At 46.2% G+C, this 25,288-nt stretch overlaps 10 protein-coding genes across 10 annotated transcripts; all 10 read left to right on the plus strand.

The window, feature by feature from the left end:
* Window positions 1-529: 529 nt before the first annotated feature.
* TbgDal_III6230 (Tb-292 membrane associated protein) lies at window positions 530-7,510 on the plus strand (the record flags this gene model as incomplete). Its single annotated transcript, XM_011774268.1, has 1 exon — window positions 530-7,510. One exon carries the CDS (start codon window positions 530-532, stop codon window positions 7,508-7,510), a length of 6,981 nt encoding a protein of 2,326 aa, XP_011772570.1.
* A 1,143-nt stretch (window positions 7,511-8,653) lies between these two features.
* TbgDal_III6240 (hypothetical protein, conserved) lies at window positions 8,654-10,258 on the plus strand (the record flags this gene model as incomplete). The annotated part of the gene is made up of 1 exon (XM_011774269.1): window positions 8,654-10,258. One exon carries the CDS (start codon window positions 8,654-8,656, stop codon window positions 10,256-10,258), a length of 1,605 nt encoding a protein of 534 aa, XP_011772571.1.
* Window positions 10,259-10,861: 603 nt separating this feature from the next.
* On the plus strand, window positions 10,862-11,413 carry TbgDal_III6250 (small GTP-binding protein, putative; the record flags this gene model as incomplete). Its single annotated transcript, XM_011774270.1, has 1 exon — window positions 10,862-11,413. The coding sequence occupies one exon, from the start codon at window positions 10,862-10,864 to the stop codon at window positions 11,411-11,413; it is 552 nt and encodes a 183-aa protein (XP_011772572.1).
* A 764-nt stretch (window positions 11,414-12,177) lies between these two features.
* TbgDal_III6260 (hypothetical protein, conserved) lies at window positions 12,178-12,510 on the plus strand (the record flags this gene model as incomplete). The annotated part of the gene is made up of 1 exon (XM_011774271.1): window positions 12,178-12,510. One exon carries the CDS (start codon window positions 12,178-12,180, stop codon window positions 12,508-12,510), a length of 333 nt encoding a protein of 110 aa, XP_011772573.1.
* Window positions 12,511-12,970: 460 nt separating this feature from the next.
* Window positions 12,971-13,753, plus strand: TbgDal_III6270 (syntaxin, putative; the record flags this gene model as incomplete). The annotated part of the gene is made up of 1 exon (XM_011774272.1): window positions 12,971-13,753. The coding sequence occupies one exon, from the start codon at window positions 12,971-12,973 to the stop codon at window positions 13,751-13,753; it is 783 nt and encodes a 260-aa protein (XP_011772574.1).
* Window positions 13,754-14,440: 687 nt separating this feature from the next.
* Window positions 14,441-15,610, plus strand: TbgDal_III6280 (tryptophanyl-tRNA synthetase, putative; the record flags this gene model as incomplete). Its single annotated transcript, XM_011774273.1, has 1 exon — window positions 14,441-15,610. The coding sequence occupies one exon, from the start codon at window positions 14,441-14,443 to the stop codon at window positions 15,608-15,610; it is 1,170 nt and encodes a 389-aa protein (XP_011772575.1).
* A 374-nt stretch (window positions 15,611-15,984) lies between these two features.
* Window positions 15,985-18,072, plus strand: TbgDal_III6290 (hypothetical protein, conserved; the record flags this gene model as incomplete). Its single annotated transcript, XM_011774274.1, has 1 exon — window positions 15,985-18,072. The coding sequence occupies one exon, from the start codon at window positions 15,985-15,987 to the stop codon at window positions 18,070-18,072; it is 2,088 nt and encodes a 695-aa protein (XP_011772576.1).
* Window positions 18,073-18,472: 400 nt separating this feature from the next.
* On the plus strand, window positions 18,473-19,288 carry TbgDal_III6300 (hypothetical protein, conserved; the record flags this gene model as incomplete). Its single annotated transcript, XM_011774275.1, has 1 exon — window positions 18,473-19,288. One exon carries the CDS (start codon window positions 18,473-18,475, stop codon window positions 19,286-19,288), a length of 816 nt encoding a protein of 271 aa, XP_011772577.1.
* Window positions 19,289-19,570: 282 nt separating this feature from the next.
* On the plus strand, window positions 19,571-20,992 carry TbgDal_III6310 (ribosomal protein L3 mitochondrial, putative; the record flags this gene model as incomplete). The annotated part of the gene is made up of 1 exon (XM_011774276.1): window positions 19,571-20,992. One exon carries the CDS (start codon window positions 19,571-19,573, stop codon window positions 20,990-20,992), a length of 1,422 nt encoding a protein of 473 aa, XP_011772578.1.
* A 310-nt stretch (window positions 20,993-21,302) lies between these two features.
* Window positions 21,303-24,164, plus strand: TbgDal_III6320 (hypothetical protein, conserved; the record flags this gene model as incomplete). Its single annotated transcript, XM_011774277.1, has 1 exon — window positions 21,303-24,164. One exon carries the CDS (start codon window positions 21,303-21,305, stop codon window positions 24,162-24,164), a length of 2,862 nt encoding a protein of 953 aa, XP_011772579.1.
* Between the last annotated feature and the right edge of the window lie 1,124 nt (window positions 24,165-25,288).

The following is a 25,288-nucleotide window of genomic DNA, read 5'->3' on the forward strand; positions in this document are numbered from 1 at the left end:
AAACTTTAAAAAGTTCCGGCGGTGCTGCATCTGAGAGTAATTTTTTTTTTTATCACTAGAAAAGCAGCCAGTAGCGCTTAGAAAGTTCAGAAGAGAGCGCACAAGATATCACTTCACATTTTACCATTCCACGCACTAAACTGGGTATTTTTGTAACTTTTTTTTGTATTTACACTGTGTTTAAGGCCATGAGGGCGCAATATGTAACAAGCCTTTTGAGCACTATGCTTTAAGTGTGTGCATGACGAGCTAATCTAACATATGACTGCTTTCTTTGCTTCCCTTGTACCCATAGGAGGAGGATTCCGACTTAATAAGTTTTCTGTAGTTACCAGATAATCATAAAACGTGTCAACACAAAATACAACCAAAGAGGAAGGGAGAAAAACAATAAAATACAAGGGGGAAATTTTGTCGATAATTGTGAAAGAAAAGATAAAACGGAAGCAGTGCGGGTAGTTAAGTCATATCTGGTAGTTTGATCTGTTCGGCTCACAGAGTAAACAAATCACCGAGTTGCTCAAAAAATATGGAAGAGGACAAAAATCATTGGAGTTACGACGCGGAAAACGAGGGTGTGTTACGCGACACCCCCTCTCCACTTCAGATACAAGAATCCTTTGGGAACGATGGGAATACACAAACAGAAGGTAATGAGCACGGTGATTCTACAACAGAAGAAAATATCAGCAACAGCGAAGTAAAATGTGAAATTGAAATTAGGGAAAAGATTCATCCGGATGCCGAAGAGGAAGAGGCACGTCTCAGAGCTGAGGAGGAGGCACGTCTCAGAGCTGAGGAGGAGGCACGTCTCAGAGCTGAGGAGGAGGCACGTCTCAGAGCTGAGGAGGAAGCACGTCTCAGAGCTGAGGAGGAAGCACGTCTCAGAGCTGAGGAGGAAGCACGTCTCAGAGCTGAGGAGGAGGCACGTCTCAGAGCTGAGGAGGAAGCACGTCTCAGAGCTGAGGAGGAAGCACGTCTCAGAGCTGAGGAGGAAGCACGTCTCAGAGCTGAGGAGGAAGCACGTCTCAGAGCTGAGGAGGAAGCACGTCTCAGAGCTGAGGAGGAAGCACGTCTCAGAGCTGAGGAGGAAGCACGTCTCAGAGCTGAGGAGGAAGCACGTCTCAGAGCTGAGGAGGAAGCACGTCTCAGAGCTGAGGAGGAAGCACGTCTCAGAGCTGAGGAGGAAGCACGTCTCAGAGCTGAGGAGGAAGCACGTCTCAGAGCTGAGGAGGAAGCACGTCTCAGAGCTGAGGAGGAGGCACGTCTCAGAGCTGAGGAGGAAGCACGTCTCAGAGCTGAGGAGGAAGCACGTCTCAGAGCTGAGGAGGAAGCACGTCTCAGAGCTGAGGAGGAAGCACGTCTCAGAGCTGAGGAGGAAGCACGTCTCAGAGCTGAGGAGGAAGCACGTCTCAGAGCTGAGGAGGAGGCACGTCTCAGAGCTGAGGAGGAGGCACGTCTCAGAGCTGAGGAGGAAGCACGTCTCAGAGCTGAAGAGGAGGCACGTCTCAGAGCTGAGGAGGAAGCACATCTTGAAAGTAAAGACTCTTCCGTGAAACGACCCATCCAATGTGACGATGGTTGTAGGTGGATTAGGGCTGATGAAGATGCAGCAGTTTCAGCAATTGAGGGGCCCACAGGTTCAGCTTTAGATGATTGTCTTTCGTATTCGTTTGTTGGTATAAGTTCCTCTGAAGTTTCTGTGGGAGGGGATAACTGCGATGCATTTATGGGTAAAGGTGATACATCATCGGCAAGTGATAACGCGCGTAGTGATCACTTGACCGGCCGTTCTTGTTCCAAAACAGTGCCCTTGAAACATCCGTTAACAAATAACATTCCATGCCATGATGAGTTTGAAATTTGCATGGAGGAAGAGCTGCTGCGCATGGGTTACGCTGAATCGGATATCCACGTCCGCTACCTGGAACTTCACCACCACGAGACGGCACGGGAGCCTGGGCGTTGTCTGTATCCTCCTCTTGAGAGTGGAGGTGGTGTCTTTTCCCCACAAAACATTCAAATTGGTTTCTTCAGAAGCAAACAGGTCGTCATTGCTTCCCACGCCTTGGTATCCAGGAGAGTGGCTAAGCGCGAAAGGAGCGCTAAAGGTGGTGAGAGGGCTTTAAGCGAATCGCGGTTCTTCTTCGAGAATGAACTAATGTCCGACACTACGGTTACAACGGAAGACAGAAATTTACCTCACAATAGCCCTGATGAGCAACTTGTTGAGGAACAGAAACTAAGGACTAACCAAAATAACCTCGTGGCAGCTGCGCTCTCCCGTTTTACCCTTGGTGACCCTGTTCAAGTGTGGGAGCAGGCATGCGGATTCTCCCTTGATCCTGTCCCCGGTATTAGGGATGGTGTGAGACAACTTCCTACACATGTGACTGGGGGGACGTCTTCGTATATATGGGCACACGAAATCGCAACTAACAAGCCGGTTCCCGCGATGAAAGCCTTTGACTCCGACGTTCTGCTTCGTGTTGAATGTACGTCTATCGCGAGTCGACTCCTCGAGGTACACAAGGATGCAGTAGATCCTGTCATTGTATCGGTGGCATTCTACAGTATGGGCTCAAGTACCAAGTTAAAGGTGTCTGAGACATTCTTTTTTGATTCGTGTGTCGACATTTTCTACCCTCACAAGGAGCGCAGTGAACTCAACAGAGAAAGTCGAGCGATGGCTTTTATTCCACAAGAGTTCTTCGCCTCCCTTTACCTCGTTATGCGTGTGTACCGACCCTGCTGTGAGGATCAGGACAGTTATGTAGACCTCTACAGCAGACCCGACCGCTACAAAAGCCAGCAGGTTACTCTTATGAAGCAGAACACACAGCTGCTTGCCATGAAATCTGATATTTTTGAGGAAATTGGCTGGTACATGATGCCTTGTGTAAAGAATAAGAGTGTGGTTGAAACGTTGGAGACTACCAAATTGTACCAAAGAGGGGTGCCCGATGCACAGCTATTTCAATTGGTAGAAAATGAGCGTGCGCAGAAAGCATTAGCCACACTCCCTTTCTTCGCTTCTTTCAGCTTGAAGCATTGTAAGGGATGCGAAGTTGAGTTCCCGTCCCAGCATGATGAACCACTTCCTGAGGAAAATGAGACGATTATCAAGGTGTGCACCCGAAGCGATACCGAAGTACAGGAGGAAACTTGCCGATTCGTTCCTTGCATCATACCCATACTAAACTCAGGGTTTTTCAACTCTTATCATAATGTGTACTACTTTCGTCTTGACAGGGTGAAACTGGTAAGCACTGGGATATTACGAACTGTTCCTTCGACGCACCGCACATTTGTCATGGAGATCAATGTAAGAGACAACGACACATCATTGTCTGGTGAAAACCTACCGCTTTTGTACGGGAACCGGCTATCAGCAAAGACACTGCAGACGTCCGTGTGGGCCTCAGCTGTTCACAATTCTCTTGACTTTTCGTTGAGCGATGAGTTTAAGGTGCAACTGCCACTCCATCTAGGCGAAAAGTTCCATATATTTATCACCCTCTATGCCTGCTGTAAGAAAATGGACAATTCTTCAGAAGAAATGCAGAAAATGCACAAGGTTGGTTATGCAGCATTTCCTATTATCCATAACGGTGTGGTGCGGGTGAAGGACGAGTGGACCATCAAGTTCATCGCAGCGGATCAAGTACTTGAAGGGTCGGAAAAATCATATCTAGATAAATTCTCCGAGGCAGCTGACGAGGCGCACCTTAATGGTGGTATCCCTGTCTTGTCTGTCAGTACGCAGACACGTACCTCTGTTCATGCCTCTAATGCCATCATTGCCAGTTTACTGAAGGAGATGCCGGCTTCGTTGGAGAGTATTTTGCGTAATGATAACTTGTTCCGCGTTTCCGGGAATTTGAAAGATATCTATAGGTCCGATGATGACGCAATTCACAGCAGTTTGATCCGTAAAATGCGGAAACTTCCTCTGGCGGAGATTCTAGCTTTTTATCCACTTCTTTCGTTCTTCATACTGTCGCTGATCAGTTCACCGTCGAAAAGTGTCAGTTTACCCTGTCGAACCGCAGCTTTGGAGGTACTTCTTGACATTACAATCAAAACGCAGCATTATGATCTTACAACCCGTTCGCGTCAAAAACAGCACTCAGCACGGGGTGTTTCCAAAACCTCCGTAACCCGCTTTCTCTATCACCATCTTACTAATGATTTACTGTATAATGGAGAGAAGCAACGCCTCTACGCCGGATTTGCAGAGACATGGTTACATCTACTGGTGGCGTGTAGACCGCATTCAGAGAACACTGACCAAGGTGCTGGGGATAAAACTGCGAAGGACGACCGTGAACAAGACAAGAGGAACATTCGCAAGCGGATGGCAGATCTGTCGTGGTTTTTATTCGGTGTGATATTGCGTTCTATTTACATCTGGGCACTGGAGAACCCCAGCATTCCTCGAGCGAAGTTGTTGGACCCCGGTTTCTACTCGATTATTGGTGACCTCTGCGTAGAAGCTCTTGACGTTCTTGACGGTTTTGGAATCGATGATGTCCTTGTTCGGCGCACGGCACTCTTTACGAGGAATCTGTTTAATTTCTGTGATCGCGGAAAGGTGCTTAACATCACCCAACGAATCGTGGAGTTCTTCGAAAAACGGCAAGATATGGAGGGATTGGGCACGTTTATGAGTATCATTCTTGACGACGTGGATGTCGTTACGTTGATGATTCCTTCTTCGTCATACACCCAACCCGTCTTTCTTACTCGTATATTAGTACATGCCTTCTCGCTTTTACTCTCCAGTCCAAGCCAGGTCGTGCGTTCCTCATCTTCGGACGTGCTCTACAAATTCATTTGTCGTGTGACAAATGGTGTGCGTTACCCCGCAACCTGTTTGCGCTGGATGGCCTCGCAACTCCTTGCTTTGGTACGAGAGGTTTCACTTCGGTGGAAAGCGTATGTGCAAATGTGTGAGAAGACAGAGTCTGTTGCTACAATTGAGGACAAGCGTCAACTCTGTGTTTCGATACTTTGGATAATTTATTATGCACCACCAGGTCGTCTACGAAATTGGTTGAAGGGAGAGCGCAACAGTGACGTAATTTCTGGTCTTTTGAGCCTTGTAAGTGATGCGCAACACCTCTTTCGCTACGCCGCGGGCGTTGACAAGGCAAATCCACATGGTGTTAAGGAACCAACCCAATGGATGCGGGAGTGGGATGCACGCATGTCAACGTTTGTTGCTGCAATTGGTGCATATGTGTGCAGCGCAGTCCTCCATGCTGTTCCTGATGCACTAAAGAGTCTCCGAACTGAGAAAGTGGATCCAATTGTGTTCCCGTTCTTTCATTTGTTAGAAGGTGTATTGCATCTTGGAAATTCAACAGCCGCCCTTCAGATTGGTTCCTGTGCCCTACTGGAAGTTGCTCATTCTATCTTTCCGGAGATTTTGTGTTCCACTTCGCGGATGTGCAGCGGTATGGCAGTACTTGTGATGAGTCTGATGAGTAGTTGTTCGGTGCATGTGCGTTCAATGGCGGAGGAGGTGCTGTTCCTGATGTGCTACGCCTGTTACACGGGGTGCAGGTCAGTCGCAAAAATCAAGGCGCCGATCTTCAGCGCAACGGTTTACGTGGCGGAGTCTAAAAAGCGTGACCTTCGTTTAGCTGGAGGTTTTCTCGAACTCCATCTCTCGAACTTAGTGCGAAAAGCTCAACAGTCGGGAGACAATTTCCCCCCGTTTTCCCAGTCGTATGTAAAGCGCTGTGAAGCTGACTCAGAAACCCCCGGTAATGAGGTTACCGCAGGGCGCCGGCATTGTGGAGAGTCACCATTTACTTCTGTCGAGCGGATGAGCCCGATACCATCTTGCCTTATCAGCAACGGTGTGAATGGAATCGCATCACTTGTAGGAAACCGTAGGACAAGTGCTATTGTTGGAAGCGAACAGGGCAGCAACAACTGTAATGAACCACCCTCATTCGCAGAGGAGCTGGCTTCAGTGAGGGAAATATCCATGATGTTGTTCGGTAGCGTTCGGCAACTGATGCAGACCGAATCTCTTCGGCTGAAGGAGGCGAAGGCGCTCCAACACTTCAAACTTGCCGTGCAACTGTTGAGGGTGGGTGCAGTGCATGAATGCCTCAGATGGTTTCAGCGCCTTCATGAACTGCACAAAGCGAACAACAACATGGGGGAGGCAGGCATTGTTTTGTTGTTTGTAGCGGCCCTTTGTTTTCGTCTAACAGAAGCCTTCTACCAAGTAAGAGGAAAGGAATCACGAGGAGCACGCATACCATTTATTGTGTTCTCCCACGTGTTCTGGCACGATTACGCGCGGCTTCTTCCTGAAGCGGACACACTTCTTACTGGTGATGTTTTGTATACGGTGGTGTCGGAGTTGAGGGTTCTCCCTAGCGACCCCTGCTTGTCACTTTCAGGACATGTAGAAGTGTTGCGAGGGGCTGCGTCGCTGTTAGATAAGGATCATTATAACATCTTCTCTGTAGGTGTATTAAGTATTGTTGAGCGTTACTACCGTTTGTTGAATGACTTCAAAGCTGCCGCCTCAATCCACTCAGCAATGGCGGACGGTTGTTATGCGGTTTCTAGAGAAGATCGACAAAAGCGGGAGAATCACCGTTACTTTTTGCTTTGGGCTCGCATGAACCGGACAGAAGTTGAGTTACATGAGATGGATGGTAACGAATCCATGCAAAACGGATACAGCCTGCCTCTAAAATGCGTGTTTAAAATGCCAGCTAAAACTAAGTTGGAGCAGTTTTTGGAATGTAGCAAAGACTTCGTTAGGCCCCTTCTCAAAGACGCCACTCCTCTTGTTGTTACGGAAATGGCGGAGGAACAAAAAGATATGGGAGCTTTAGAAGCTTCGAAATTACCACCGGAAAATTGCTGTTTATTAAGCGTGTGTGAAGTCAACCCATGCTTTTCCAGTGGTAGGCGGAAGCTCACCGACAGTTACGATAGAAATGCTTCCCTCAATAAATTTGAGTATATGACGTACACATACGACAACAGTCGGGAGTATGGTGACGCCAAGCCGGATAGTGCTTTACTAAGGAACCGTTTGGTTGTGTACAAATACCACCTTGAGCGCTCATTCCCTTCAACAACGAATGTCATAGACGTTGCCACTACACATATTGACCAGCTTGATACCGCGGCCACCGTTGCACACGTCCTGGGCAAAAGCATTGAAATGTTGCAGGCGCCGGTGGATAACGACGAACTTGTCGGCACACTGCTACGAGCGCTTACGCCCGGTGGGTTCGCGCGGCCAGGCGCTTATATAAAAGAAGTCATCACTACAATGAGTACGAATAGTGCTGTAATGACTCAGGTGCGATCCCTCAGCAAACTACTGAAGACGAAGTTGACACTTTGCGAAAACCATGACGCTCCACTAAATAGCACAGAGAATTACGCACTTGTTTTAAAGGCTGTGATGGATATAGAGTGTACGCTTATTACTTTGGATGACAAGGTAGGGGTAGCCTGCAGTCAATAGCGATAAACCAATGTGGTGCGTGAGATATTAAAAGGTATTTTAAGGTTAATATATTTTGGAGGTTGGATGGCGTCACCATTATTAATATTTTAATCATAGAAAATACTCTTGCGTCATATTGATGTAGTGGTTGGTGATTTTTTTTTTTTGCTTTTGTTGTTTTCGTGTGCTTTAAGATCCAGCGTTGCGGTAGTGTTCACCCTCCCCTAGATGGGGTCAAATATTTGGCCTTCAAAACAAATGTTGAATTAACCTTTTGATGATGATATCATTTTCATTTTTTTCTCCATAACAATGAATGTTTCGTGTCTGATAAATTGATGGTGAGTGCGATGGGCGTGTGATCGCTACCATTCCTTTTGCTTTAATCACCGCCTCTCCTGTTGGATTTTCTCAATGTGTGAACGTGCTTCCATCACTCAGCACTGCTGCAGACACAGACGAATACAATACTACAAATGAATACAGATATATATGTTGTTTCCCTCTTTTTGTTCCTTTTTTGTTTCAATTTTACCGTCGCTCAGCGGCTGTTTCTTCGATCGTCCCTTGAATGTGATTCTCTTCATAACGCTGAGTTGATTGAGTGCTCTGCACTTGTATTTAATCGTGCTTAGTGGTGGAACAGTTTTAAATTATCATCATGACTTGAAGGAGCTGGGAAGTCGGAATTGATTCCGGTATTTTTTAAAAAAAAATAGAAAGAGAAATTATATACAAGTGCCCCTCTCTTTTTTTGTGTTTGTTTCTGTGCGTTTATTTGCATTATTAACAGGGAGAAGTAACTATAGGTAACGTGCTAAGCGGTTTAGGGGAGCTGTGAAGGGGCGTGTTTAATTCTCTTATTTACGTGTGATCCCTTTTGTTGCTATCACTATTTCGTCAGTTCTATTATTATTATTATTATCACTTGCTACTGTGTCATGTCTCCGTTGTTCTTCGTAATGTAGTAAAGGTTGAGTATTTGATAGAGTTTTTTTTTCTTATTTTATTGGTTAAGGGTGCTTGTATCACCAAAGGGGGAGCACGCGGAAGTGCGGTAGGGCGAATAGACGCGAAAAGAATTGCAAAAAAAAAAAAGTAGTGAATACTCTGAACACTACATTACAGGGGCTATTAAGGCAATTTTTTTCTAGTGAAAAGATGCCCATTCCGTGTAATTTCAAGGATCAAATAACAGGTGAAGTTCATATTCCCTCAACTTCCCGCGCAAATGTTACGTACAAACAATGTGAATGTCAGACGGGTGTGCTTAAGATGCAAGATATGGAAACACAAACAGCGATTAGCGCTCTTCAGGCAGTCAACCGAAGCGACAAACAAGTTGGCCATGAGAAACCTCAGATCCAGGCAAATATCGATGGGCTGCAATATGTTTATGCTGGAGTGAATTACAGCGAGGAGGCTCTGGCTGATTTCCTGGAGGCGGCGAGGGAAGACGTCCTTGCTATATTATACCGCAATGTGAAAAACAGTGCGTTTGACAACTACGAGCCGAATTGGACGAAAAAGAGCACTGAACTCTCTGCTGTTGCAACTTTCCGGGCGTCGTATGCCGAGGAAAGAGATCTTCACGCCTTATCCGTGAGTTTTAACTCCAGCGGAACACTCTTAGCCGTTGCATACGGCCAAGTGGATACCGCAGGGTGGTGTAATGATACAGGCATGGTTGGTATATGGAACTTGTCACGAAATGACGTAAACGTTAATGAACCGCATCACATGATGGAAACTGATTCCTTCGTCACATGTGTTGCATTTCATCCATCGCAGGCAACAGTGTTGGCAGTGGGACTGTACAGTGGTGAGGTGGTACTTTATAAAAATGTGACGGATGCGACACCGATAGAGATGACAGCAGACGGATCTTCAACATCGCACAGAGAGCCTGTGACATTCCTGCAGTGGACTGAAAACTTACAGGAGACGCGTGATTCCCATCGGTACACACTTTGTTCCGCGGGCCAGGATGGTCGTATCCTCTTTTGGACTATGGGCAATAAAATGGCGCAACCAACAGCCGCATTTATCATTAAAACCAGGAAAGGAGCAACGGTTGGTGTGCAGTCCGCTTGTTTCTCCCGTCCCGGGGGCTCCGCCGGTCGCATCACACCATCGAGCGACAGTGTTCTCGTCATTGGTCTTGAAAATGGTGATGTTGGCCGAGCCCGTCCTGGCGTCCTTGCTGCCCTTCCAACTCGAGCTGGAGAGTCGGAGGTTTCTCTTGAACTTGATTGGTTGTCCTCTCACAGGGGTCCTGTGCAGTGCGTTGATACCTCGCCTTTCTTTCACAATCTCTGCCTCACTTGTTCTTCTGATGGCAGTGCACGGCTGTACAACCTGCTAGAAACGGCAGCAGTTGCCACATTAGAGCCGTCTGCGGAGTCGAAACATTTCCTTTATGCTGCGCGGTTTAGTCCTTTTAGACCCAGTGTTATTGCTGTGGTTTCGCGCAGCTCATTCCTGCATATATATGACTTGCAGAAATCGCAACTTAAGCCTGTAGTAACGTTGGAAGCTGGGACAGATGGCGCTGCACTGATGTGTGTTACTTTTAATCATGCTTCACCGGATTGGATTTGTACGGGGGACGTCAGTGGCTCCGTCCGCCTCTGGAAACTGCCGTCGTCCCTCATGCAAACCACCGACTTGGAGCGGGCTGCTGTGCGGGATAGCCGTGGCCGTGGGGGGAATGCGGAAGACAGTGAAAAGAACGCCGTCATATCTCTGTTTGGTTTCTCTCTCTGAGATGGTGTCATTTATTCTCAAATATTTTTTCCGTTGCGGATGCTTCAAATACGAGGTGTTAAAGGAATATAGTGACGTATGTGCAAAGTGCGTGTGAAAGTGGTGAGAAGATTTTGTTTACGTGTGGTACATTGTGTCTGACCACTTTTTTTTTCCTTTGCTTTGTCTTTTGTGGTGTTTGTCCTCACTGTGTTGAACCGACCTCACGTTATATTTTCTTCGACGAATTGAAGAGCCGCAAAGGCGAGAGTTACCTTTTGATAACATTCAGGTGTACTCTCCTTTCATTTATGCGTTTGTATGCTTCCAGTCTTGCACACACACACACACACACACACACACACTCTCTCTCTCTCTCTACTTCCTGCTTTCGTGAGAATTTTTAACGACTGTTGGTACCAGACTCCGTGTGTACGTGCATCAATGAAATGCCAAGTAATTACGACCATGCACTTGTTACCTTTTTTGGCATAAAAAATGTGCACAGTTCGTCTTGTTTTCCCTTCTTTGCTCCGGTTGATATCCATTTGTTTTGCTTAGCAAAGAGCAATTCCTCATCGTAGAGGCCGTAGTTGTTTGTCAAAACTAAGAGAGGAAGGTCTCATGGTAAACTTGCGTCTTCAGGTGGCCGTAGTTGGCGCACCAACGGTCGGGAAAACTGCATTTGTGCAAATGCTTCACAGCAACGGCACAACATTTCCTAAGAATTACCTCATGACGTTGGGTTGCGACTTTATTGTAAAGGAGGTTCCTGTTGATGATGATAATACGGTGGAAATGATAATATTTGATGTATCAGGCCAGCGCGAGTATGAACCTATGGTTTCTTCGTACCTACAAAACACTGCAGTGTTCATAGTCATGTACGATGTTTCCAATAAAGTTACATTTGAGGCCTGCGCACGTTGGGTGAATCAGGTGAGGACGAACAGTAAAGAGAGTGTTGGAATTCTCATTGCAAATAAATCCGACCTCAGTGATAAGGCTGAAGTGACGGACCGGCAGGGGAAAGATCTCGCAAATGCAAATAAGATGAAGTTCTACAAAATATCCACTTTGCGAGGTGTTGGCATCACTGAGCCCATTGATGAGATTGCGCGGCATTACGTTGACGCATATCAAAAGCGTATTGAACAACTCACCCAAATGAGGTAATGTTTGCTGTTGCGTTTTCAAACGTGTGCGTGTGCACGTGAGAATGAAAAGGGAGGATAAGCCACAGATGCATTCACGTGTGAGTGATTTGGTTCTTTTGTTTTGATATTGCCTCATATTTGCCTCCCTTTTTTTCTTTCTCTCTCTCTCTCTCTTGATATGTTCGGTATTTTTGCTTCCTCTGGGCGTACTGTTTTTGGTATCTTTTGTTTCTCCGTGATTCGGTGCTCAAATGATGGTGAAGGGGATATCACTTTAGGATGCGGCTCAATACAAAAGGGAAGCAAAAAAAAAAAAAGAACAAATGAATTAATGAATGAATGAGAAAGGCAAAAGTCCGAGATAGAAAAAAAAAAGGGCTGAGAGTGGGGATGAGAGGTCACACGGAATGGTGAGAATCGAAATAAGACGACACTTCGGTGTGTATTTGTGTGTTGTTTACTGTTGGACTTGTTTTTTTTTCTTTTTCCCCTTTTCGTTGGTTCTTACCCTTTCTCTCACTCTACCGCCACAACAATGGCACCACTTTCCCTCCTACAGTTATTTCATTTCATATTTTTCCTCCATTTATTCCCCCCCCTCGTTGGTCCCTAAGCAATTCTGTTTATTTCCATTACCTGCACTGCAGTCGCTGTAGCAGTTGTTTTTCTCCTACTCTCTCTCTCTTTTTTTTTCGATATGTTCCATTTCAATTTGATTCTTCCCATTAGGGGGTTTTAGTTTAACCTTCCCGTGATATTGGATGTTTAGTACATTGTATTTGTATGATTGACGATGTAAGAATTTGTCATCTCGTACTGCAGGATGTGAAGGAGCGTCTTCCGCTTTACGAGTCGCGACTTGAGGCAGTTAATAACTCGCATGTAGTGATAAGTTGTTGGAACGAAAGCGTAAAGGCATTTGTGCCGGTTCCTGTTTCAGAAGATGTGGAATTTACATCAGATGTGCTTCATGAAGTTGTCAGTTTGGTGGATGGATTGAGGCAGTTGGGTTGTACGGATTTTTTTGTCGTTTTTGTGGACAGCGGAGGCACACTTTCATTTTACCACGTGGACACGCTTCGGTTACTCCAATCAGGGCGCAGCGGTTCCTCCTGATGGTAAAGGTGAGATGAAGTTGTCAGGAAATTTTGAAATTTTACGGGTTTAAAGGCGTATGTGAGGGGGTTTTCGAATGTCAAATTCATTACTTCCGTTGTTTTCACATGAAAGGGGAGGAGAAAATAATATGGCTATCATCATCAAAAAAAAAAAAAAGAGGTACGTGGAGGTTGCTTCGTGCAAGGAAAAGGGGAAGGTTCAGTTGTGTTGCTTTTTTTTTTTCATGCGCTGACACCTTTATATAATATTATCCATGGGAACCTTCCAGTGCCAACTAAAATTAGGTGATGAATTTAATGCTCTCTGGTGATTTGCTGTACTTTCATGCCTCCACACACACATACACACACACACACATTTTTACGTGGCTATTTGATTGTTAACTTTTTTTTTCTCTGAATCATTTATTCAAAGGGAGGAAAGGGTAGGTGTGAGCGTTTCATTTTTGCAAGTATACATGGACGATCCAAGTTGGCAGCGCAATTGTGATATGCTGACGCATGCGTTGCAATCGTTGGAACGCAGTACCTCCCAAATAAAGCGCAGCACAAATAAACTTGTCACCTTACGTGACATTGCGCAAGAGAGAGATAAGGTAAAGAAAGTAACAAGTGCAGCAAATGCGAAAGATGTGCATGCCGTTCACGATGCTTTGGCTTTTCTGGAAAAATATATGCGACTGCATCCCACGCAGCTGCGTGGACAGGGAGTGAAACTCAGTACGGAGGCTCAAGTTGTGCTAGAAAACTACAAAAAATCATGTGATGTCTTCTATAAAAAGTGCATTTCACTGGAAGAATCATTACGAAAGAACAGTGCAACGACACGTGTGAGGATTGGGACTGGTGATGGAAGTGATGTGGATGATTTTGATGATGAGGGAGAAAGTTTATTACCACGTGGAGCCACTGCGGGATCTGCGCAGCGGCAGGCATTTGAGGATGATCTCCATAACGAAATCATGGCTGAGAGGGTCCGTGAGACGTCAGAGATAGCAGAGAGTGTAAGGGATATTAATGAGTTATTTAATCACATTAACTCATTAGTAGCAGAGCAGGGTGTGGGTTTGGAAATTATCGAGGAAAATGTTACGAGGTCGTCCGCTGCGACGAGGAATGCGGTGGGACATCTTCAACAGGCGCGTAATAGCCAACAGAGATCTGGACGTGACAAGATGTTTATATTTCTTATCGTTGTATTAATGATCATGCTATTGCTCGTTGCGTACCATAAAGTATGAAGTCGCCATCACTTTCCCTTTGTGGTTTCCATTGTTGTTGTTGTTGTTGTTGTGTTTGTTTTTTTTTTACCGTGTACAGGAGAGATTTCGGGATGTTTTTCATCGGAGCGATGAAATTTAGTCGTTGATGCTCTTCTCCGCTCTGCGCTAAAGGGAGGTGTCTGGTTGTTGTTGCTGTTGTTGTTTTATAGCATGCAGTGAAAAGCTTAGGGCCGCATCTTCACTCACGAGTTCCACCATTCGTTCGGCCTTTTTGTGTTGGTTATTAAATTTGGCGCCTCATTTATTTTCCTCTTCCATTCTATCATATATCCTATTGCTTTACTTCTTTTCGTTGTTGCTGCTTTGGCACTGCACATTGCGCACACACCCAACGACAAATTGTTGTTGTTGTTTTTGAGCAGCGGATGAGTTATCAATATCTTTTCTCTTTGATTTTCATCACTTGGTTTCGATATCAAACTCTGACAATGTGAAGGAAGCTGGGAAAAGGTCAAAGAAAAAAAAAGAAAAAGAGAAAATCGTGGTGGAGTGAAGGGAAGGGAAGTGGTGCAGCGGAAACTCACGTTTGTGAAATAGTTTCATAGCTCAACACGTAACCACTCATCGTAATACCCCAAACAAAGAAAGAGAGAGAAAGAAAAAGAGAAGATCCAACAGAAAAAATAAATAAATAACAAATAACAAATGACTGAAGCCGTTGTAACACCGTGGTCTGTCGAGGGTGACGTAAATTATGATAAACTAATAAAAGACTTTGGAAGTCATGCCATCGATGAGGCATTGCTGGAACGGATTGAACGGGTTCTGGGGAAGAAACCGCATCATTTCCTCCGTCGAGGAATTTTCTTTTCCCATAGGGATTTGAACCTTCTATTGGACGTATACGAGTCCGGTCAACCTTTTTATCTCTACACTGGCAGAGGTCCAAGCAGCGAGTCCATGCATATGGGTCATTTGATTCCTTTCATGTTTACTAAGTGGCTTCAGGACTCCTTTAGGGTACCCCTCGTGATACAAATGACAGATGATGAGAAGTTTTATTTCCGTAATATCCCGATGGAACAAGTCGAGGCCATGACAACAGAAAATATAAAAGATATTATCGCTATGGGGTTCGACCCCGAGTTAACTTTCATTTTCCGTGACTTTGATTATATGGGATGCATGTACCGTACCGTTGCCAAGATTGAGAGGGCCTTCACTGCGAGTCAAGTACGTGGTTGCTTTGGTTTTGCAATGGAAGACAACTGTGGCCGCTGGATGTTTCCTGCTATACAGGCTGCACCATCTTTCTCAGCAGCTTTTCCTCATATCTTTCCACCATCGATGGGAAATGTGTTTTGTCTCATCCCACAGGCCATTGATCAGGATCCATATTTCCGCCTGACACGTGACATCGCCCCACGTCTCGGTTATTTAAAGCCGGCGGTGATTCATTCCAAGTTCTTCCCCGGATTAAGTGGCCCAAAAGGAAAGATGAGTTCATCTTCCGGTACTGCAGTGCTGTTGACGGATACAGAAAAGATGGTGAAGGATAAAATTAACAAACATGCCTTTAGCGGCGGTGGGGCAACCAAGCAAGAGCACTTTCTTCTTGGCGCCAACGTGGAGGTGGATGTTCCTATACAGTGGCTGTCTTTTTTTCTTGAAGATGATGAAGAGCTCGCGCGAGTGAAGAAGGAGTATATGTTAGGTCGTATCATGACAGGAGAGGTGAAGAAGTTATTAATTAACACAATAACGGCCATCACGAAAACTCATCAGGAGAAACGGAAATTGGTGACAGACGAGGACGTACAGCTCTTCACAAGCACTCGCATAATGGGCCCGGCTAAGAAGGTGGCAACCCAGTGAAGTTTGTGAAGGGTTGGATGGAATTAACTGGTTGTTGGTGTATTTGTTCGTCCTTTCTGAGAATCCGACTATTGTGATTTCTGCAACCATTCTCTACCTGCACTAAATCTCTCGATAGTATGCGCCTTGCCGCCACCGGAGGTTGTTGGTGAGTAACGTGGCGTTTCTAAACTCCACTATTTGTAATTTATTAGTACTTGTATGTGTGTGTGTGTGTGTGCCCTGAATACCTGTATGATGGTTGTTGTTAACATCCCCTTTATTTCTCCTTGTTTATTTAATCATGCTTTGATTCATATTGTATGGAATGCATGTGACGTAGTGCAAGAAGCAGGTAGTAGAGTGGGGTGACTTTTCTACCCTTTCTGTCGTGTATGTCAGTATGGCAAAAATGGAAGCTCTCCACTGCAGCCGATGGCAAGTTTGGTCTTCGACCCTTTCTTATTCGTTTTGTTAATGTCTGGCCCCTGAGATGTGACACCACGTGGTTGGGGAAACCACCAGTGAAAACGTTTCCATCTTTTTGGGCAAATGTGGCGTGTCTCAGTGACAGAGAGCGCGATTTCTTCGTTCAATGTGTAGAACACATTTGTTTCGGCATTGGCATGAGTGCTACACCCGCTATTAAGGACGTTATGAATCGTCTGGCAGATGGCGCGGGTATTCACAACCTTCAGGGGTTGAGCACCACCGAAAGGGAATCACATACAGACATTCTTTGTGATGTGGTGCTTATGCATGATGGGAAACCTTGTATGGGATGGTTCGCTGATAATTATGGTGACAGGAACTTTAATAACATTATTGAAGTTTTAGAAGAGCGGTGGAACATCTCCCCGGCATCATTATGGGCGTTAAAGGAGCGAAATATCGCAGAACAGATGAACTCCATGACACACTACAACCGACAGGAAAGTATCTTTTGCAATTCTGATGGGTTGACGGAGGGGAAACTGGCGTCTCTTGTCAAGCGGCACGTCCGCTTCGCCGATAAAAACATTTGTATCGATGTGAAGAGCATTTCAGAGATCCGTTCCTTGTCTCTGTCGCTTTTGGAAGAACCGACGGTGGAGAAGCGTGAGATCTTACTACAGTGCTTGAGCAATGTCGTTCCTGAACTAATAACTAAACCGGGAAAAGTTTCTCCGTGTTCCACCGTTTTTAAGGCGTTCGGGTGCTTTTTAGCGCCAAGCGTACGGAAGTTGGACATACCTCTGGACTCTGTGTATGAACTTGGTTCAACCTTGTGTTCTATCCCAGCGGATGATGTGACCGCACATGTTTTTCAGCGGCACATTCGCCACCTTCTCGACATCACTGAAGGGAAACAAATATGTGCAGGTGGCCCGGATCAGCAGCACATGCTGAGAGATACCCTCAACAACCTCGAAAGTGTGGGTCACAATTTGGACCAGGTTTTTGTATGCTTCTCTCAAGCAGTTGCACTTTGCCAGGTTGTGGAGGATCCAACTGAGAGGGACGATGCGTTGTGTAGAATTCTCTTGGCTATTCCGTTGATTGAACGATACATTACATCGTACGAATCTGCGATCCTGCGGCAACACACATTTAGCGACAGCTGTTTACCGTCCCATGTTGAGCCAAACCATAGCAACCGTGAGGTGTGCCTTTTGGACAGTTTTGCGCTGGATCGAGTGATCTGCGCAAGCAACTGCAGAGAGCAGGGAGCTAATGCCTCCGCTGATTCCAGTAGTGCATTTGATTCAACTAAAGGCAAACCTTTCGATGGTTGTTGTGGTTTTTGGATGCCTGGCACGGGGTTGGACTCGTCTTGTTATGTGACGGATCTTCTCTCTGCATGCACCGATCTTGCTAACATGCTCGGCGTGCCCGCATCACGGTGTGACATCGTAACTGAATCACAACGACTTGTGTATGATATCCGTCACAAGCTTCGTGTACACACACTCCGGCGATTTGCCTTCGTGAAAGCATCGAAAGTGTGGAATTCTGCCTTGAGGAAAAGAGCCCTACCATTTCTTAACGCACTGAGGAGCTCTCTGTATGAGGCTCCCGCCCTCACAATACTCCGATTTAGAGACGGGGAACGCCTCCCAAACACTTTTGGCGCAGCGAGCGAACCGTCGTCATTGTTGCAGTCGCTCTCTTCGCTGCACGTTTGCTTTGCATTTTCGACTCCCGCTTTTTACGTGGAATGCGGAACCATACAGGAGCTCGAGGCCATGTGTGTTACGCAGCCTTTAAGTGCCATGAGGCGACTAAAATGTTTTTCATCACCGAGTAGTAACACAGGGATTAGCTCCGTGGTTGAAGTGCCTGTCCCTAGCAACCTTGTTGATTCTCTTCTTGTATGCGCTAAGGCTCAACTGCAGCTAAAACCGGAACACGGTTTTGTGGATGTTGCCTTCCAGAGAGACGGGGATCACGCAACGGTAGTGCCCTCGTGTCTTGATAAATTGTTGCGAGGACAAAAGGCGTAAAATGATGGTGGCCGAGTGACGGACTGACAATTACATTTGGCTTCACGCCGGAGGAGCACACCGGTGGGGAGAGGGTGCCTCCAGATATTTGTTGTACAGGCGTATGCAACACTCGGATGCAGCTTGTCGAGGTTCTTCTTAGCGTTTAACTGTTTACTTATTCACATACACGAGACGGAGCGTTGAAGAAAATGAAATACCTGATTACACTGTAGCACAAAATTTACTTCGTCCCTTCGATGGCTGTTCTCGGGTTTGAACCCTGCTTTGTGCTGTCCTAAATAAATGTTCCATCCCTTCTCTCTTGATTTCTGTGCGCATATGTAAATAAACAAACATTTTTCACTTGGTTTTGGTGTGGGCTTGCGGGGAAATTATTTGAAAAGGTGAATAAGGGTAAATGAAGGGCCTGCGGTTATTTTTTACACGCCCAGTGTTTGTAGCGTCTGCTATTCCTTATTTAACTTCAGTGAGGCGAGTTTCCCAGCAGCGGGATGTAACGCCGTGCGGAAACCAATCTGGTAGGGATCTGCATTCACCCGATGTGGTTGTGCATGATGAGCAGTCCTCCTTCACTGAAGATATGTTTGCCTCCGATTTTGATGAATTAGAGGCTGCATCACAGGAGATACATGACCTGTGCTTTGCTATGATAAACTACTTACAGAAAACGGACCCTGATGAGACGAGCTGCTTGTTTCAAAAACGCTGCGCTCGCGGCTTCCGTGAGACCGTCCCGGAGAACAAACGTCGGCTTCTTCATGAGCGGGGGTCGAAAATTCTTCGGCGAAGGAACTGTTATAGAACAAAGAAGGAGTATGAGGAGGCAACACAACTGTTTCTCCAATTCGGTGAGAAGCTCTTGTTACTTCTCACTAAACCTGTTGTTCAAAGGATCATCGAATCAGCGGGAAAGGTCTATCGAGATCATCGGCGTGATGGGGTTCACAGATACCGAAAACCAGTGGAGCGGGGGAGTTGGCGTGGGTTTCCTCATAGATGGTTTAAACATGCACCATTCGAAGTGCAACAACTTCGTGCCGACATCCCTGAGGCGACTGTAGCGAACACGAGGGCTATGCGTGATTTGTCCACCGTTAACTCACTCTTCACGCTCATGGAGCCGCAACACCCTTTCAGAGCAAAGCTGGAGAATCAGCTATTTGAAATAACACAGGAGTACGATGTCGTTCATGCAGGAGGCAGAGGAGTGTAGAGATTGGTTTCCCCTCTCAAATGACCCCTCGCATTGCATTTCTTTATCGTTTTCGAATCGGTTTACCTCCATGTTTAATGGTGACAATGATTCATACGGGTGCCTGTGTGTTTTTTGCGCCTGCACAACTTCTGGCATGTCGAACTCTTTGTTCCTTTCGCCTCCCCCCTCCCTCAAACGCGGGCACCTTCTTCCAGGACCTCAAAATATATATGTTCATCTACTTGTACGTGCAAATACACACACACTATTTTCACCTTATTTTGTCCTCATACAGTGTAGATGCGCTCGCTCATAGCCATGAGGCGTCGTTTCGTTAGCGGCACATGGACAATTGCTGTTAGTACCCAGCAGCGTCACCGCAGTGGGAGCGGGCCAGGAGACAAGCGCATTCGCACAGACTGGTATCGGTGTTACCCGTCTCTTATGCGTGAAAAGGATCGAGACATGTATCATTGCTACTATCCGTATCTTTTTGATCACGGGGACAAAATGAGTTTGTACCCCAAAATACCTGAAAACCCGCGTGAGTGGCAACCAGAGCAGCTGCAGACAACGTATGATGCAATTAGGGAGGACAAATATGATGCATTTATTCGTCTTCGAGAGAAGTTCCCTGAATTGTATCAGGACACGCGAGCATGGGACAACCCTCCACCGTTTGGTGAGTTTAACATGTTCTACTCTGTGCGTTTTGGTATGGTTGGCGTGAAGGCCTTCACATGCAAAGACTATGATGAGTTAGGGAATCAATTTGACTGTACTGCTTTCTGGTTTCCTGATAATCAAGTCGTGAAGCACAGTACTCGCAATGGAGAGGTTGGCACTGACAAAGTTTATGTGGGTGCAATGAATGTCCCTGTGGAGTTCCACAAACCGCATGTGGCTGCCTTCTATAAGGCAGCGGGTGTACCGGTAAAACATGTATGTGCTGGTTTCCCCATAACCCCAGACGCCTACGCTCCCGTCGGGACGAAGTTGGATGTCCGGCATTTTAAACCTGGACAGGAGGTAACCATTACATTTCAAAACACTGACTATGGCTTCCGTGGTGTTATGTTCCGTCATGGTTTTGACGGAGGTTATGTGTGGCTTGGAGACTCCAGATGGCAGCGTCGCCCCGGAGCCATGGGTACGGAAGGGCAGAAGCGCATTTACCCCGGACACCGCATGGCAGGGCAAACTGGTGCAGCTGCTGAAACTTACCAGGGTGTTCCTGTATGGCGCATCGATTACAAAAACTCTCTTATTTATCTACCAACGCTACTGGATGCAGATGTTGGTACGTACGTAAGATTTAGCGATACTATTAATACGAAGGGACTTACACTGTGGAATGAGCACCGTGGTCTCCCAGCGTTCCCAACCTTTATTCCTCCAGAGGATGAAGATTTATCCAAGTTGGCAACAGATGAATGTCAACTAAAGAGTCCGCCACTTTATATGTACTTCCGTGATGAATTCCCGGCAACACAGTTGGTATCGCAGGCAGATGTGGAGGATGCAAAGAGCGCCAAACCGGCTACCGCTCCTCCAAAGAAAAAAGTGTACGACATGAAGAAGTACTACGAGGCGCGGAAAAAGTATCGACAAAGCATGCAAAAAGCGCGGAAGTATAAGTTAATGGGGCTCCGGACGAAGGCACACGAAAAGCAAGAGGAGGCACGCCGGGCGAAAATACTGAAGTACAAACGTATGAAGTAGCTCGTCTTCATCACAGTTCTATCTCCGTCTTTGTGGTGTAGGTCCTTTTTAGAAGTGATATGTCACTTCTAAAAGAGAAAAAAAAAAGAAAAATGTCATTTTTTTGTCCATTAGTGCAACCACCTAATCCTTATGCTAATTTCTTTTGAATGTGCTGCACCATTGTTACATGGCACATCCCAATCCTTTTTCCCCTTGTTGTCCTCCCCTCCTTATCGGATCTCACTGCCGTTCATAGAGTATTGTTGTTTTGTTGGCTTAACCAAATAAGGTGCAGTAAGTGGGGGGTAAATATCAAAAAAAAAAAAAAATGTCGCGTGTTACCCTTTCCGCATCTCGCATGGAGAAAATAGTTAACGCATGGAGGAAAGTCCCTGATGCAGCGGAAGGTTGTTCAGTTATGTGTTGTGTATTTGGTGCGCTTACGCCTGAGACACTTGAAAACCAACGTGGGCAGGCAATGCTGCAATACCTTTTTACGTCGCTGAATACTGTGTGCAACGCTGCCTTGTTCTTTTCCTTTGATAAGCTACTGGTTGTACATTCCAACCTCAATGTTGAGCTGCCGCCCTCATCAGAGAGCTTTACCTACGCTTCTGCAACGTTGGACGAGAAGTTTGGTGAGATTCTCGCAGCATTTGTTGCTGATGCAAAAGTTGGAGTGTGTCAAAAGGAGTTGAACATACAAGAGGGTGATTTTGCACCAAAGCTAATTTCAGTCGTTCGAGAAATTGTTCCCGCTGAGCGTACGGTTGAAGTTGGACCCCTTCTGGGTGAGTTCCTTTTTGTGAAGGACGAGGCAGCACTTTCCTGTGTGGAGAAAGCGGCAGGACTTTGTAACGCTATATTCCGCCGCTCCGCCCGCGGGATGATTGAGTCGGAAATGCAAAAGAGTAATCCTAAAACACTGAGCGCCTTGCGGGAGCAGTTAACGAAAACCCTCGAGGCACCAAATACCGTCATGGGTTTGGAAACACTTGATGTCTCTCAGTTCTCAATTGCGTCCGGTTTGACACCATGTATTATGCACCGTGGGACTTATAATCCTCAAATTAGTGTCACAGAGGTGAGTACCCAACCGCTGCGGAGTGATGTCATCGTCGTCCGATACGGATTGAAGAATTGCGGCTACACCGCTTTCATCGCCCGTACGCTCATCTCGGAACGAAATGCCCCAAGCAACGTGAAGGACGTCTACAAGTTTGTGTACAACGTAACCGAAAAACTGTTAGAGCACCTTCGTGTGGGGACGCGTCTCAGTGCCGTGCATGAAGAAGTAATGAAGTATGCAACCACTACAAACGAAGCTCTTGCGAAGCACCTTCCCAAGTCTTTGGGTTTCTCGACTGGATTGTTGGTGCTTGAGGCACGCGGGACAATATCTCAGAAAGGAACTGCAACAGTTGAAGACGGAATGGCTTTTGTAACTCGGGTTACTCTCGAAGGGGTGCCGGATGGTGAAGGCGGTACATTCGACGTGGAGCTGTCCGACACAGTCACAGTAAAAGGTGGCGCTGCACAACTCAACACCAAAACATCACGTAAGCTTGAGGAGGTCCTCTACGATGACAGTGCAGAAGAGGAAACTGCATTCGAAACAAGTGCGCGGGACTTAAATAAGATAACACGGCAAGGACAGAGTAGCGTTCCACTACTCTCGCGGGAATCGGCACGAGAGGAAAAACTCAAGACGCTTTTAAGGGAACTACATGCGGAGTTGGCCGCGGCTGGTGGGAAAAAAGCCAAAACTGCCGTCTCAGAAGAGTTTCGTACGTACGAAATTGCACGTCTTTCCTACGGCGACGTCATTCCTTACGCGAATGAAACGTCGTTCCCGGATGTGGCGCGTGGTGGTGGCATTTATGTAGACGCGGAAAAGGAGGTGGCGTTCTTTCCCGTATGCGGGGGTGTGGCGGCGTTTCATGTCTCGACCATAAGTCGAGTTGACGTGAAGTTTGAAGGGGACCAAGTGGCGGGTATTTTCTCATTTCATTCGCTTCAGGAAGGAAATATCGCCTACCGTTTGAACCGCACTAAAATATTCGTCAAAGAGCTGACGTACCGTGCGCGCCGTGACATCTTCACCGATGTGAAGATTGCCATTCAGGGTATTCAGCAACGCATCAAAAATAGAGATACGGAGCGACGCCGTGTTTCATTGAATGCTGGAGGTGCTCAGCTGCAAACAGTTCCTGATGCGATTCGGCTTCCACAGGTAAAGATTCGACCCCCAGCGACAACAGGACGTTATAACAAAGAATGCATTGGAAACTTGGAGATTCATCGGAATGGATTGCGCTTTTCATATATTGGTGGGGCACCAATTGACATGCATTTTGAAAACATCAAGCATGTTATATTCCAACCCGCTGTCAATGCTGTTCGGGTTATTTACCACATCACCTTGAAGAAGGGTGTGGAGATTGCCCGGAAGAGTGTGGATGAGGTTCAGTTCGTTGCGGAGGTTATGGAAAGCAGCGAAACTGTTATGGCTGCGCGAAAAGGGTATGAAGAGGAAATTGCAGCGGAAGAGCGTGAACTTATGCGCATCAGTGACACAAACAAACAATTCCTGAAGTTTGCTCAGGCCGTTGAAAGGGTCAGCATGATCAAAACGCAAATACCTGCTAGCAATTTTTCCTTTGAAGGCGTTCATGCCAAGGGCTTAACAACATTCAAAGCCAATCGCGAAGTGTTATGGGCGATTATGGACCGGCCTCCGTTTACACAGCGTGTGGAGGATATCGAGGTTGTGTCGCTTGAGCGCGTTATACCTGGTGGATCCACTTTTGATGTGAACCTTATTTTCAAGGACTACAACAAACCGCCGGCGAGCATCACCACAATACCTCGTAGCAGCCTAGAGTCTCTAAAAGACTGGTGTCTTGCAGCGCGACTTTACTACATGGAGACGAGCGTTAATCCAAACTGGAAGGTGGTACTGAAAACAATTATCGAAGACGAAGATTGGGATCCGTGGAGGCCAGGAGCCGGTTGGGCAGTACTCAATGATGATTTCGAGGGAGATGAAGAAGCCTCTGAAGACTCTGATTCAGATGATTCCACTTATGTTGAAGAAGAAGATGAAACCGATGAGACGGGGAGTTCCTTTCTTGACGATGAGGAGAGTGAACCCGAGTCCATGACGAAGAGGACAGTGAAAGTGTGTTGAGTTGGGACGAAATGGAGCGTCGTGCGGAGCAGCATGACCGGCAGCGCGGATACGGCTCTGATGATGATGATCGGCCTCGCAAGAGACCCCGCACGTCTTCAGGCGCTTCCAGCAACCGAAGGCCGCATCCGCCTCCACAACTCCCAAAAAAGCAGAGTCGGTTGCCTCCTATGGGATCAGCAGTGCCGCCACCGCGCCGGTTTTAGTTGGGGTAGAGATGAAGAGGGAAATATAGAAACAATTAAACGGGCAAGAACGAGGGGGACGAAAGCGTTTTTTTTTTGTCTTGTTAACATTACAAGAGAGAATGAAGAATGTGGTAAGTAATAGCGTTTGTGACAATCGAAACGGAAGCGGAAAGTGAAATTGAAGAGGAAATGTTCCTTTTTATCACGCCATTTCTTTCACACCTGTTGCCTGCCCTTTCGTACATCATAGAGTAAGAAACCGCTGAGGGAGCTGCCAAATGCGGTGCCTCGAAGGGGCACTTCTTTTTTTTTAATTTTTGTCAGCTTCTCAGCTTCTTTCCGTTTTGTGGACGAACACTTCTCCTGCTGCGACACTTGTTCGGCAGCTGAAGCATCAAACGTTTTGTTTTTCTTTATTGAGCCTTTCTCCTTTTAAACTTACTCCGGGACACTGGCACACATTTCGATTATATTTTTGCGCTTTTCTTGTGAGTACTCTCGTCCTTTTCCTTTCTTCACCTCATTCCTGTTGCGGCGGCGCATGGAGAAGCTCTTCTTTTTTCTTTTGTGGGAGCTAACAAAGTGATGGAAAGAACCTTCTCGAATTTCGAACGGAAATTGATCGGGAAAGCGTTTGGCAAAGGCAGGAAAATTGCGTTGAGGTGGTTCTATTATCACTACAATTCAATCGCCCATTTTTTTTTTACCTCTTTTAATTGGTGCGATGTGGTTATGCGCTTTCCGCTGCCACGCAAATGATGGTGTTCAACACGTCTTTGACGCAACAGAGGAGGGAAACTCCTTCTTTTTTAAACTTTTTTTTTAAAAAAAAGTTTAAACAAATTATTTTTTTTTTCGCACTTCTGGAGTGTGGTGGAGTCCGTGATGGTTTGTTTTATTTTCCTTTATTATTATTAATAATATTATTTTCTTTTT

The sequence above is a fragment of the Trypanosoma brucei genome, chromosome 3, assembly GCF_000210295.1.
Source record: "Trypanosoma brucei gambiense DAL972 chromosome 3, complete sequence".
Taxonomy (NCBI): Eukaryota; Euglenozoa; class Kinetoplastea; order Trypanosomatida; family Trypanosomatidae; genus Trypanosoma; species Trypanosoma brucei.